A 14,174-nucleotide genomic window follows, 5' to 3' on the forward strand; every position below is an offset into this window, starting at 1 on the left:
AGTGACAGCGGGTTTTTCCTTTTTGTTAATTTTCTGTGTTTGATAGTTGCATATGAAACATGAAAGCATTGATAAGATAAGATATAGTACACACTTTTTGCTTCACGATTGAACCGATCCAAAAAGAGTCTGAAATGTACGAAAAAATTAAGCAATTATTGTTGCTTGCATGAAGCAGATATTTTGCCCCACTTAGATTCCTTTGCAATGTAAAATTACTTCACATGAAATTATCACCATAATGTACAATAAGTGAAAGTCTTATGACATTTTCAGGAGAAATGACTGACACAAAATTAAAATTTCTATAGATTTTATTTTTTTAACCTTTCTAATTTTATTACATTATTTTTTTTAATATGCAAGATCTAACCTGAAGATTCTATATATAGAAATAGCTATTGAATCAGCTGAACTAAGTGTTGGCATGTGAGAGATTAAATAATTGTTAAAGAAATAAAAATTTATATGCTATCATTAATTTTATGCAAATAAGTGAATAATTCTCTTTTACATATCGAGTAAACAACTAAGAGCCTCACAAAAGAAGGGAAAAAAGAGAACGAAAATAAGTCACCACAGTGAAAGAGTTTATAAATTTAGAGTATATATCTATTTTGATCCTCAAAAAATTTTAGATTGGACACTTTAGTCTCCAACTAAAATTAATTACTCGATTAGTCCCTAACAATTAATTCCGTCAGTCATTTAGGTCCTTTATTCTGTTAATTCTAATGGAGGACAAATAGTCCCTGACAACTCTAACAGGAGACAAAATGGTCCCTGATCTCCTCTGTTCGGAAAAGACACTGTTCTCTCCTAATTTCCATCATATCTCGCATAACACTAATAGTCTAACACTGTAACTTCAAACTACACAATGCATATTCTATAAATTTAATGTTCACAAGAAAAAAAATCCTCAACTTGTTCTCAACCAATTCACACTCAGGAAACTAATGCCTATGTCTCTCAACTAGTTATCGTCTTCGATGGATCCCATGAATCTAGACAGCAAGTCTGATTGGTTAAGACTCGTCGTCGTTGCCATCTCCCTCGCCCTAACATCTTCATGACCACATTGTCCATCACTCTGATCGCTTCCTTCAGCTTCTTCTCTGAACCAATGTTCAGTAATCGCTTCAGTTTTCATATGTGCGGCAACGACGACATTGCTCGTTGTAATAGCTTGGATGCAAGGTCGAAACTGTCTGCTAACTTGGACTTCGGAAAAGAAGGAATGATGCACTCGGTGTTTATTTCAAATGAGAATTTGCATATGATGTCGAAGGAAAATCTTCTCATGATGTCCTAATGTCCAACAATCTATATTGCTTGCCGGAGAGTGGAGAAAGGCATGCCCTTGGAGTAGTTGTGGAACTTGGTCTTGAGGATGTCGTGGACGTTGTCGGGGTTGGAGGTGATGTTATCAAAAACGTGGAAGTGGATACTTTTGGTGGGTGAAGTGCAGAGGAGGTGGATGTACCAGTCATAAAGATTTAGGAAGTGTGTGGTCCATAACATGTTGAGGTAGGTGCGACACGTGTGACAATTACACCATGGCTTAATTTTAGAGCTAAAGAGAAGGAAGGAATAGATGGAAAAGAAGACGGTAAATGTGAAGAAGGAGAGTATGAATGTTAAGGTTATGCGAGATATGATAAAAATTAGAGAAGAACAGCGTCGTTTTCGAATAAAATGGTCAAGGATCATTTTGTCCATTGTCAGAGTTGTCATGGATCATTTTGTCCCATGTTAGAGTTTTCAGGGACCATTTTGCCTTCCGTTAGAATTGACGGAGCCAAGGACCTAAGTGATTGACGGAATTAATTGTTAGGGACCAATCGAGTAATTAATTTTAGTTGTAGACTAAAATGTCTGGTTTAAAATTCTTTGAGGACCAAAATAGGTATATACTCTTTTTATAAACGTTTTTTTATTTTATGACAACAATATGTTGTGTCATCGGATTGGTCAAGAGATAAGTTAATTCATCCATTTTTCAATATTCAAGTTTTAGAAATGAAAATAGTCGTGATTCCTACTTCCTCACACCAAATTAGACAAATACTATTACCAGCGACAAGGAAAAATTAGGGGTCAATATTTTTAGTAAAAAATATAAAAAAATTAGTGTTAACTTAATTAAGAAAGATGTCGATTACCTAGTATTTGTTTTCTAAAAATCTATATTACGAGAATAGTATAAGCTGAAATATCCCTATGACTTTTTTATTATTATTTAAACTTGCTAGTACTAAAAAACACGGCATTGTAAGTTGTAACCTCAAATTTGTACTGAGCATTGTAGGAGCACTTGGTGATGAAGAATTCTGGCAAATTTATGACTGACTTGTCATGTGTGTAACACGTGCCAGTCCCCAGCATGCCTGTCCTTTCCATATGATTCCTCTTTCATGAGACTTTACCATGTCCATGTGACATTAAATGTGCCATCATGAAATGATGTAGTAACTTGCAGAAACTCAGGCATTTCTCTATGACACCAATGTGTTTATTTTCATTTGGTAGTTCCCACCCACTTGTCTGACACCTCTTATGTGTAGTCTCACCTTCTCAATTAATGCACCAATTGCTAACTCACGTAGTTGCTCTTGGATCTTCTACATTCTATACCACTAATTTGGATTACAACTTATTTTCGTTTATCTTAACTCTGAAATTTCATTTTATTAGAGATCAACCGAATCAGTCCAATCTTCTGAAAATTGGATAAGCTGGTCAAATTTTCCCCACAATCAATTCCACCTTATTTATTCAAAACGAAGCTACCCAAATGATAAGTTCATTCATTCACTATGAAAAGTAGGTTTCTTTTTTTTCTTTTGTCAAGGCTTCGAAGCTGATTATCCGAGATACTATGCATTAAACGCAACTATACCCCACCAAGAAATGATTGTTACATTATAGAATTTACAACTAAAACACAGCTATTAATTCAGATAAATGCAGTTTAATCTTTAATAGCACCTCAGGCATTATTAAAGCAATAGATGATTGTTTTTGGCAATAGAAGGAATGCTCGGCAGAAAAAGGAACTTGTGAAAGTGAATTAAAATGGCTGTATCTAATAAAAATTCCAGGTACATAGTAGTATCATCACTCTAAAGCATAAAAATAGCCTGCTTCCAACTGAATCCGATGTGTCTATGCATGAAACCATAGAACCAACAATTTCTAAGTGGAGTACAAGGGTCTGTTCTCTCCAGCATTCATTCAAAAGCAGCAGATAAAACCAAATGAAGCACATATACTCGGCTATAATTCCCATGTGAGTTGGAAGTCTCTCGTTTTGTCCCCTCAGCATGTCTTCCCTTTAACTTAAGAAATTCTTACAATTGGCAGAAAACAAGCAAAGAAAAATCACGATCCAATTAAGTCAGGTGTTTCTGCCTCGATGGACAACAATGCAGTGTGTACTTTCCCCGTCCAACTGTCCAGTCGATCACGTAAGGATTTGATCTGTTGAATACCCAGAACCCTTGGTTGCACCCAGGAAACATGAACTGTGCCATCAACTTGATCAATTATACCCTCAATTAGATGAACCTGCAATAAATATTTTTTTCCCAGCATCATAAGCATTGCAAACAAAAGCACTTCAAAATTTGAACTGTTGCCTGACCTACGTATGAATATGAATATATAAAGGGGAAGAAAAAGAAGAAAAATCCAGTAAAGGAACAAAGCATGGACAAATAACAGTCCTGTGGACCCAGAGCACAATACATAGTTTTTTTTCCCGATCGGTGTTTACAGAATCTCAACCCCGGAGGGGAGAAAAGCACTCGGTGTTTACAAGAAAATTAACAAATGACAAACTTCAACAACTTATGAAGAAACTAATAACCAAGACAAAAGATAACAGACTAAAACATGAAAAGACAACCAAAACAAAACATTAGACAAAGCACCCCTCATATCTCCTTTTCTTGATAAATCAAACACCCTCGATCCCCATCTGAGAGACAAAGATATAAGTAAACATGGATCAACCAAAAAGACGCAGGAAAACCAAAGGACACAACAGAGACCTATACGCCTTAAATGCAAAAATTATCAATAAAGGAGCATAATACTTTTTTCAGACCTACAGCCAATTGCCACATCACATTCTTGAATTCAATAGGCAGACAGCATATAGTTTGTGCAAGGTAATGCCCGCTTCCATAGAAGAATAAGGTAAACGAAAGAACAAAGGAAAAAGAAAGGGAAAATAATAAAATTCCAAAATGAAATTACCCTCTCAAGTATGATCTAGGACAATCTCAGCAATTCCTATAAGATAAGGATCCTCTCATTCAAAATGTACATAAAACTTGTCAAGTTCACCTATCTAGCATTGATTGTACATCTTTTTAACTTCTTATTTTCTAGAATAATCAAAACAATCACAAAATGTGAGTCACATGAGAACGTCATGCTCATTTTAAACATGAGGGTATATTCCATTTCAATTTCCTGCTCGAGTTTGCAACATAGATAACAAAACAGTTCCTTCCATTCAAAAACCAGAAAGTTATAGAACTAATTTTAATTTCGAAACAATAGTTTGTCAAAGACGACAACTTACACTTTGACCAGCTACATAGGTATAGCAGACAGCAATACAAGCCCTTTACATATGTATGCCTCAAATTAAATCGAGCATCAAGAGCACTTTTGAAAATGTTTAAGCAGCCAAGTCACGCAAGTCACTCCAAGAGTCCAAGTGACAACATTAGACACAAGGTTTACAAAGTAAATAACACAACACAATTCTTCTAGCGACACGACATCAACTCAGCTAAAATATTGACATTATGTTTAAATGTCACTTAAACAAGTAATATAATACAAACCAACCGGTGGCTACTGAAAATAGGGTAATCAGGAAAGTTCATAAAAAAATTTAATTAAACAGGAAAAAAAAACTTGAGTTAATTACATTCACCCACATAAATAAGTTGAAACAGTGCTAAATTGTATAGTTGTGAAGAAAACAATATAAACTTCTATTTTATTTCATTTTATTTTTCTAGAGCTTTTGATAGAACTTACAGATAGGCTCTTCATTAGGAGATGCTCCACATCCTCTATAGAAAGTCTAGTACGATCTGCAATGACACTCAAGGGTATAGTTCGATCTTCTGAAGGCCGACTGCAAATGAACAGAACCCGTGTGAGTTGGGATTGGGAATAAAATGAATAGTTTTCATGTTCATCTACACAAAGTGAAAATCATGAAAATCTGAACACATTTGTACCTGAAAATGATCTCCATCAAGCAGAGAATGTTAATCTTTTCCAACAATTTCTGCTCATTTTGAACTAGTGCCGGTTGAGCCCTTAGAGCAGCACTATGCACCCGGCATAATTCTTGATATCGAACTAAATCACCAGAATTGAATGCCTGCAGAATATAATAAAGCCATTCTACCTTTGTCCCAAGAAGGCTCTTAATCTGTGAAAGATATCAGAGATATTATCAGCAAACACTACAACAAAAAAGATACAGTAAAGAAATTCAGAGAGAGAGAGAGAGAGAGAGAGAAAGGGGGGGGAGAAAGAAAAAGGCATTCCTAGATGTAAATACTTACAATAGGATGAGCAAGCAATTCTCCAAAGTTGTATATGTTATCCCCAAGCAGAGCAGAGAGGGACAAATCAAACGCCAAGTCCTATCAAATGACAAAAGAATACAATATATTTATTGTAACATTTGCATATAAATATATAACAGACCAAGATGACATAACAACCATAAAAATTCCATAAAGAAGACATCTGTTGAAATGAATTTATAAGAACCAGATTCAGTTCCAGTATACCAAAAATCAAAAGGATCAACATATCTTCAAATACAAAATACATCCATATTTATTTTGCTAGAGGAAAACTTTAAAGTGTGGTGATGAACTAGTATTAAAATAAAATAAAATAAAATAAAAAGCCCTAGTCTTCCTATCATATGCATGAAGCACAGCAAGATCTAAGCAGCATAACTTGAACTAAATTTACACTAGGACAACTCTTCCAATGTAAATTTTTCCAACTTCATAAGTCAACGTAAAGAACCCAGCCCTACTAAAGACATTTAAAAGAGAATGTTCACCTCAGATAGCTCAGTTGCCATGGGATTCATTCTCATGTCATAAACCATAAACCCTACAGTTAGATGCGTGCAGCGAACTACAATTGTGAGTCAGAGTCACTCTTCCCATTGTAATTTTAATATTTTATCAAATAGATATCCCCAACAAGTATGTCTACACTTGAAGAAGATTTCAATTCTTAAAAAGCAAAACTAAAAATCTAAAGACAAAAAGTATCATCATTTTCTTACAGTAGAACCTTTTAATTCTTCAATCAACTACACATTGTACGAGACAAGCAACATCAGAAACAAAAATAGTTCATGACATCCCATAAAAAGATGATTAACAAAACATTAAATTAATAATTAATATTAACTATTAATATACATTTTGTTATAGCAAGTATAATTCTTTAATGCTGCATGCATTAATTTTCAGAGCTTTGGAAAGGAAATGTATTTAACAGTCAAAAAAAGAAAAGTTTCAGATCTACTAGACTACTTCTGATCTACTGTTTGCAACCAAACTCTTAAAAATCATAGTGAAAGTCATAAGCAAAAGCAACACTAACAGCAAAAATTGTAATGAACTAACTATAACTTGAGACAAATAAATAAATTAATTAACAAACATTTGAAAATTCTCATGACGTACCAGCTTGAATGAATCTGAGAGAGATTCAACTGATGTGTATGCCAAATAGAGAAGAGCACTTTTGTAGAACTCAGCAAACTCCTGACGCGATTTGTGGTACTGGGATGACACCCAGTAATAGCTAGCATATACAGATGGATCAATGTCTGTCATGCTATCAAGTGTACTCTTTCCATCTTCCAGAAGTTTCTTGCATTCCTTTTGGTCACCTTGCTCAAGCTTAATTATGGCAATTCGCATCTTAATGTAAAGAATAGGTTCTTCAATGCGTTGCTCTCTAGTAGCTTGAAGCTTCTCAATGACTCCATCAAGATAACCAACAGCAGCTTCTTTCTCAGAATACTGCCGGGAAACTATCACAGCAAAATGTGCTAGCTTGAGAAGGTTGATTTTGGTCTCAAAGTCTGTGATGAAATTGTTATACAACTGTATAAGAGCATCACCAGCCTGAAGAGACAGTAAGAATAATGAGTAAAATAAATAAACCTAAGAAATAAGAAGAACATGCACCGTTTAGCTTGCCTTCTTTCACACACAGACAGTAGTCACCAGAATTTTTATTAGGGAAAAAAAAAAGGAAACACCGCAAACAAAATCACGCAACATAATGGATGACATTAAGTAGGCAGTCGGCACACAGAAGTATAAGTAAATCGATGATCGATGTAAAGTAAATATAAATTTAGCTCTTTCCAAGGTTGACAGTCTTGGATCTTGATAGTTTAAAACAATGTCAGTTGACAACTTGGAAGGAATGATACGATTTCACAAATCGAGATTCATATATCAAATAGCAACAAAGCATTCAGGTGTTTGCGAAAATCAGATAAGAAGGCATTCTTGGTGGTTAGTGCAATGCACCAATGTTGAACTGCCCAACCAAGCTGATTTTATCCAAGATGTAAAGAATGTGATCGGATGAGCTAGGACTACTTAAGGACTTATGATTTGTGGATCCTCACTTTAAATAAAATACCCATAAAATGGGGAATATTCCATGAACATACCTCACTAAATAACTATTAAAAAGACACTGCTGATTGAATTAGTTGAATCTTGTATCAGAACTTCACAATGCTGATCTTATTAAGTTGAACATCTATATTGCTCTGTATCTATAAGTTCCATCATATGACACTACACTCTGATCCTAAAGGCTTTAACATATTAATCACATCTTCCTAAGAGGGTAGGTACTTAGGCTACCATACAATCTCACCTCCACATGACAATTTTTACAGGTTCCTAAAAGGAAACAAATAGCTGCAAAAAAAAAAAAAGCCCCAAATAAGAAAGTCTAAAACCCCAGTTCAACCCTAATTCGCCAAATCCCACCAATCGAAGACTTCAATTTCGCAACAATCCCTTCCCCTTCCCGCAGAAGGGAAACACCACCATACCCTACCCAACCATGCTCAGATCCAAATCGAAATAAGAACGCCAAAAACCAAAGTAGTCCCAAAGGGGGAACAAAAAAACACTATCTGCCACACTTCCAACCAGAACAACTCACCCAAACCAAAGCAAAAGAAAGAAACCCTATCGTCAGTACAGCAGTTAGCTCCTCCACTTAAGCTCCAAAATCAAGTCCAGAGCAACACGAAAGAACCAAAAACCATAATATAAAATACATATATTTAAAAAAAAGAAACCCTAATCCGAAGAAAAGAACAGAAACACAGGGGAAAGCAGGGCATGAAACGGAAGCTCAAAATTCAGAAATTTCGAGTTGAGAGGGGAACCTGGAAAGCGGCGAGGGCAACGAACTGCTCGAGCTTAAGAGTAAGCTGGTGCCAGAGCTTCTTCTGATACAGATCTGCGAGGGAATTGTACCAATCAGAGAGCTCAGGATGCGCGTTCCTCAGCGATTCCAAGTATTGAAGTGCAGCCATCGCGATTCACACCCGATTCCCAAACCCAACAACACGCACCACCAAACTTGAGCTTCCTTCGCTCTCCCTTTCCTATTTATACCTCCCACTTTTTTTAAAAAATCTTGAATTAACCTTTCTTTCTTTTTCGTCACTCCAGTCTTTTTTTTTTTCTTTTTTCTCTCTCAATATAGCATTTATTTATATTTATTTTATTCTTCTTGTGCTCAAAGAAACGAATCACTTTTTTAGTTTTTTATCATTATTTATTGCTTATTGGTCTGGAAAAACTGAAAATGCACAAACCTTTGGGCTTCAGGTTACGGAGATTTCGATGCAAGGTTGGACTATACTGAAATTATTAATTGGGCCTTTGTAAGAATAAGGCCCAAATGTTTTAGCCCATTTCTTGTCCTTTTCTGGCCACATAACTCCTATATTCAGTTTATTCCAAATAAAAAACCTTTTTCTTAATTAAGTTGTATTGATTTAGTAGTTAATTCATTGGTTTATTTAAATAAATATTAGAGATTCGAATCCTGTCTTGTCTTGTGTATGTAATAAGACGTTGATTAACAATAAACTCTTCAATGAAATTCTGATTCGATGAATTAATGCTGCATTTGTTTGACGAGACACAGACACTAATACATAGACACGGTGATATACGTCCATCGTTTGTTTGCTGAGACACAGATTTTTGAAGAATACAATAACACACAAATATACATAAAATACATGTATTTTGTGTCTTTCAAAAAAGATGAGACACAAAGACACATTAATGAGACACAAATATTTACTCTTTTATTTTTAGTAATTTATTCTTGTCCTTATTGCATTGGTGATTATATAAGGGTAAGATTAACATTTAGTTTATATGATGTGTCTTGTTTAATATTACTAAATACAATAAAAAAATTTATATATCTTTATATATATGTCTCTTTGTATATTCGTGTCTGTATCTATATATTTAAAAGACAATAAATAAATACAACTTAATAGATTACTGTTTCGCAAAATAAATTGAAACATGTTTAATTTTGGTGGCAACTTTGCACATGTTTATTTTCGTCAGAGAGAGATTTTTTTGTTAAAAATTTTTGTCGTCTTTTTCCACAACTTAGATTTATGAAGGCCATGTTTGTCACGTGGAATTTATTTAGGTCCTTTTTCTTGGTTAAGAAAAGTCAATTCGAATTTTCTTTTTGTGCTAAATAGAAAAGAAAATGATATTTATGTCTCATTAACAAAAGATAACACGTGAAAGAGCCTTCACAAATTAAACCATCTGTTCTAAAATGTTAATTTCTCAACTACTATATATCCATAGAGTTTAATTTTTTTGATAAGTTAGAATTTATACAATAGCTTTAGCTTTTGATTCATTTTACTCTGTTTCTCACCACTTTTTCTTCTTCTTTCTTGTTTTCTTCTGTGAGAAAGCAAAACTAATCAAACATAACTTTTTCTTTTCTTTACCTTAGGCATCAGTGCATCATGCACCCCACCTTTAAGGTGAAAATCCCTTCCCTCCTTTTTACTCTTACTCTCCCAGAAGTTAATAAAAGAACTAATTATGTAGTCATATTTAGAGCACAGAATAATCATCAAAGGTTGTTTATTATGTTTATTATAATTTTAATAGTAAATAAATTCTTCTTTTTTTTATTATTAGTAATGAGTTCAAGCTTTAAGAATGGAAAAATATGTTATTATAACATAACCACAATTTCTCATATTATATTAATTAAATTTTAATCATATTCATCAGGTTAAATTCAATTAGCTAAATTCTTGATAATAAGAACTAAATATTAGTAGTTCTAATGAAATAAGAAAAATAATCTTCATACCAATTATAAATATTAAAAAATTGTTATCATAGGCGACAATAATTTTAGGTAAAATAAAGATTAATTATTGTTCTCATGCACATTAAAAGCTAACAAGGTTTAAATGGGTGGATTAGGCATGCATGTGATGATAATATATAATATATAAAATAAACAGCAAAAATTCCCATGATTGATGATTCCTTGCTTGCCCACCATTGAAGATAGGGAGTTATATAGATAAAAATGTGAAAAACGTTATTTTAAAGATATTTTTTAAAAATTAAAAATTAATATATTTAATCAATTAAATTGTGTTATTTTTATTAAAATTAGACTGGATAAATTAGTTTAGTTAAAAAATTAATAAATTAAATTTTGAATCAATGGCAGAAAAGTAAAGGACTAGAATTTAGGATTTTTAAAATTAATATATATAATAGAAATATTTTAGTTATTTTTTATAATAAGGGTATTGTAGTTATTTTTTATAAAAAATAATAATAATAATTTAAATCGATTCAAAATTTGATTCACCATTTTTCGATCAAATTAATTTATCTGGTCTAATTTCAACAAAAATAATATAATTTAATCGATTATATATATTAAATTTTAATTATTAAAAAATATTTTTAAAAAAAGACGTTTTAAACATCTTTATCAGAATAACTCCCTTAAAAATAAAGGTGTCATAGGTACATATAGACTTCACGTTAATTTTTTTTTACCATATTTATTTATTCGATAGATAAAAAATTAATCTATAGTAAATTAATGAGTTGTTTCACGCAGAAAATAAAATTTAAAATTTCGATATTTTGGTTGAGAGGATTATCCAACCAGGCAATTGATTTAACCATGATCACAAAAAGAAACATTATTAATAGGGTCATTCTGACTTTGGACAACATAATAAGTGGCAATTACTATGGCCACCAACGAAACCAACCCGCTCTACAACATTTCAATTGATCCATCCAAATTCATCCACAAATAATGTACATTTTTTATAATTTATATATATAATAGAAAATGGATATCATAAACAAATATATATCATATAAAGAAAGACTTTAAACTTTAGTTTCCACTCTCCACTCAACACTACCAAATATTCTGTGCCCCTCTCTTCACTTATTTTAAATGAAAATTATATTGACCTTTTTCTTCTTCAAGAGACATTTAATTCTTAGTGTTAAATTTGTTAAAATACATAAATAACTAGACATGTTATGATTTGAATCTTAGGGGAAATTACCATGTACTCTTAGAAATAGAAGTGTCATATTGAATTATTACACCCGAACATAAAATATATATATATAAGAGAGATGTTTTTTATGGTAAGAAATAAAAGGAGAAAACATTACTCTAGTCCTAAAGATACTATAAATGTTAAATATTATGAGTTAAAAGTGAATATTGAAAAATTGCATAAATTTCATTAAAATATTTAAACAAATAGTAATTAGCCATGTGAACTTCCATAACTAAGATGGATGGGGATGAAAATTCTTTGAAGTGTGAGAAAGTTGGTAGTGTAAGAAAATAAGAATTTAATTATTTTATAATTAAGTTAATAAGATTTACACATAATAGAAGTTACAAATTAATGATGATTAATATTATACTTTATTATTTTACAAATCAAAATGGGTCTATTACATATATAGCAAAAATTAGGAGGGATTTGGTCTATAAATTTTCTTTTCTAAAATATCTTTTGTTATATATACTTTATATAAAAAATAATTAGGAGTACAGTCTTAATTTATTCTCTTAATTATTTTTCCAACTTAAAAAAAATTGAATCTTTTATCTTTTGATGTTTAAAAAAAATCTTTTTACAAATTCAAATATTTAAAATATAATTAGGAAGATGAATTAAAATTCTCAATCATTATTCAACAAAAAAAAATGTGATTTCTAAATCGTGAATATAAAACTTTTTAATTTGAATTTAAAGGTATTTACATCTAGTCTAGATATATAATGAAAATTGAGAAAGAGATTAGTATACAAATTTTTGTTTTTTAAATATTCTTCATTGTATATAATTTATTATAAAAAATATTTTGCTATTTTTAAGAAATGAACCCAAAATTTCTAAAAATTCCATGGATAAAACAAAGATAGATTAAATACCATTTAAGATAATTTGAATCCTAAAAATTAAAATAACCTATAAAGCACGGACACTTTGCTGAGTTGTCGTGTCCGTATATCGGATACATTTTGGATACGACACTAGTTGACACGTGTGGCTGCTATGTCCAACCGTATTTTAATAAAAAATAAAAAAATTTTCTTCGAACACACTTAGATACACCTAAATACTATCACGTATTAGCGTGTCCAATCTTATTCTTAACACATATTTTTGAAATAAATTTAGATATAATATTATTATTTATTAAAACAAAAAGATATTTTAAATACTTGATATAATTAAAATAAGACATTAAAAATAATTAAAAAAATTAATTTATATTTTAATATCAATAAAATATCAAAATATCATTATAATTTGTCTAAAAAAATACTTTATATATTTTATATGTATGCGTCTCTGTGTCTAATAAAATTTTAAAATTCGCATATTAACTTTTCAATGTGACGTCGTATTCCGTGTCCGTGTTAGTGAAGACGGACTATCGCTTATTCCTTATCTAATATTCCATATATGAATAAATGATAATATTTCTCTTCATGATGAAGGCTGGGCAACCCATATGATTTGAATGATTAACTTTTATGACTTCAAAAGAAAGCAAAGTAGTTACCCCTACAAAAAAAAAACCTCTATATTAAGTTATTAACCCCACTCCACAACACTACTATACTATACACACACCACAAGACAAAGACCCAAAAAAAATGGTGAAACAAGTGAGTCACTCTCTATTACTCATCAAATGCTTTATTCTTTTCCTCCTTCTATTTGCAACTTCCTTGGTTTCAGTTCACTCATCAACAGAAGAGAAGAAGAAAGTAGTGTGGCATAGGAAACCTTGGATGAACCATGGAAGCTCACGTGGCCCAAGGAAACACCTTGTGAACCCAACAACACTTGATGAGAATCCATTACAGGCTCGTCAATTTCCTGTTTAGTTTTTTAATTTCTCTTCTTCATTCATAGTTTCATTTTCATACCCCATTTTCTAAGTTTTATTATTCCCAATAATTATGGAAACTTTATTATTATTATTAGTTCTTCATTTTTGTGTCACCTTGTATATCTGATGATGTATTTGTATTTTGATGATTTGGTTTGATATATAGATTTATGATGAAAATGGATCAATTATTGATCTTTTATGAGTGTATATCATACATAAAGCAAAATCAATTTAATTGTCATCTATGATAAGGAGGAGTTGAATTTGGTCAAATTTTAGTTGCTTGGAATCTTAAAAGCTAGTGGGAATATCAGGTCAATGTTTCAATAATCACGTTGAAAATTCGTTGTAATTATTTTATGCCAAAAATAATGCACCACTCCTTTGTTTTTTTATAGTGTTATGTTTAATATAATTGATGAGTTTTATCCACTCCTTAGATTTAATTATTCGGTTATAATTTTATTAAATTTGTAATTAAATTTTTATATATTTTTTAATTAAAATTTATATTATTTTTTATTTTGTAATTAAATTATTTTTATATAAAAATATTAAAATTAACGTAATATTTTTTTCAAAAAATATGTG

The 14,174-nt window shown here is 31.4% G+C and overlaps 1 protein-coding gene across 1 annotated transcript; it reads right to left on the minus strand.

Moving 5' to 3' along the window:
- Positions 1–3,049: 3,049 nt before the first annotated feature.
- LOC107487148 (26S proteasome non-ATPase regulatory subunit 13 homolog B) lies at positions 3,050–8,742 on the minus strand. Its single transcript, XM_016107748.3, has 6 exons — positions 8,495–8,742; positions 6,753–7,199; positions 5,601–5,681; positions 5,268–5,464; positions 5,062–5,161; positions 3,050–3,570 (listed from the first exon to the last, which is right to left on the minus strand). Exons 1-6 carry the CDS (start codon positions 8,642–8,644, stop codon positions 3,385–3,387), a joined length of 1,161 nt encoding a protein of 386 aa, XP_015963234.1. The 5' UTR covers positions 8,645–8,742; the 3' UTR covers positions 3,050–3,384.
- Between the last annotated feature and the right edge of the window lie 5,432 nt (positions 8,743–14,174).

The sequence above is a fragment of the Arachis duranensis genome, chromosome 5 (assembly GCF_000817695.3).
Source record: "Arachis duranensis cultivar V14167 chromosome 5, aradu.V14167.gnm2.J7QH, whole genome shotgun sequence".
NCBI lineage: Eukaryota > Viridiplantae > Streptophyta > Magnoliopsida > Fabales > Fabaceae > Arachis > Arachis duranensis.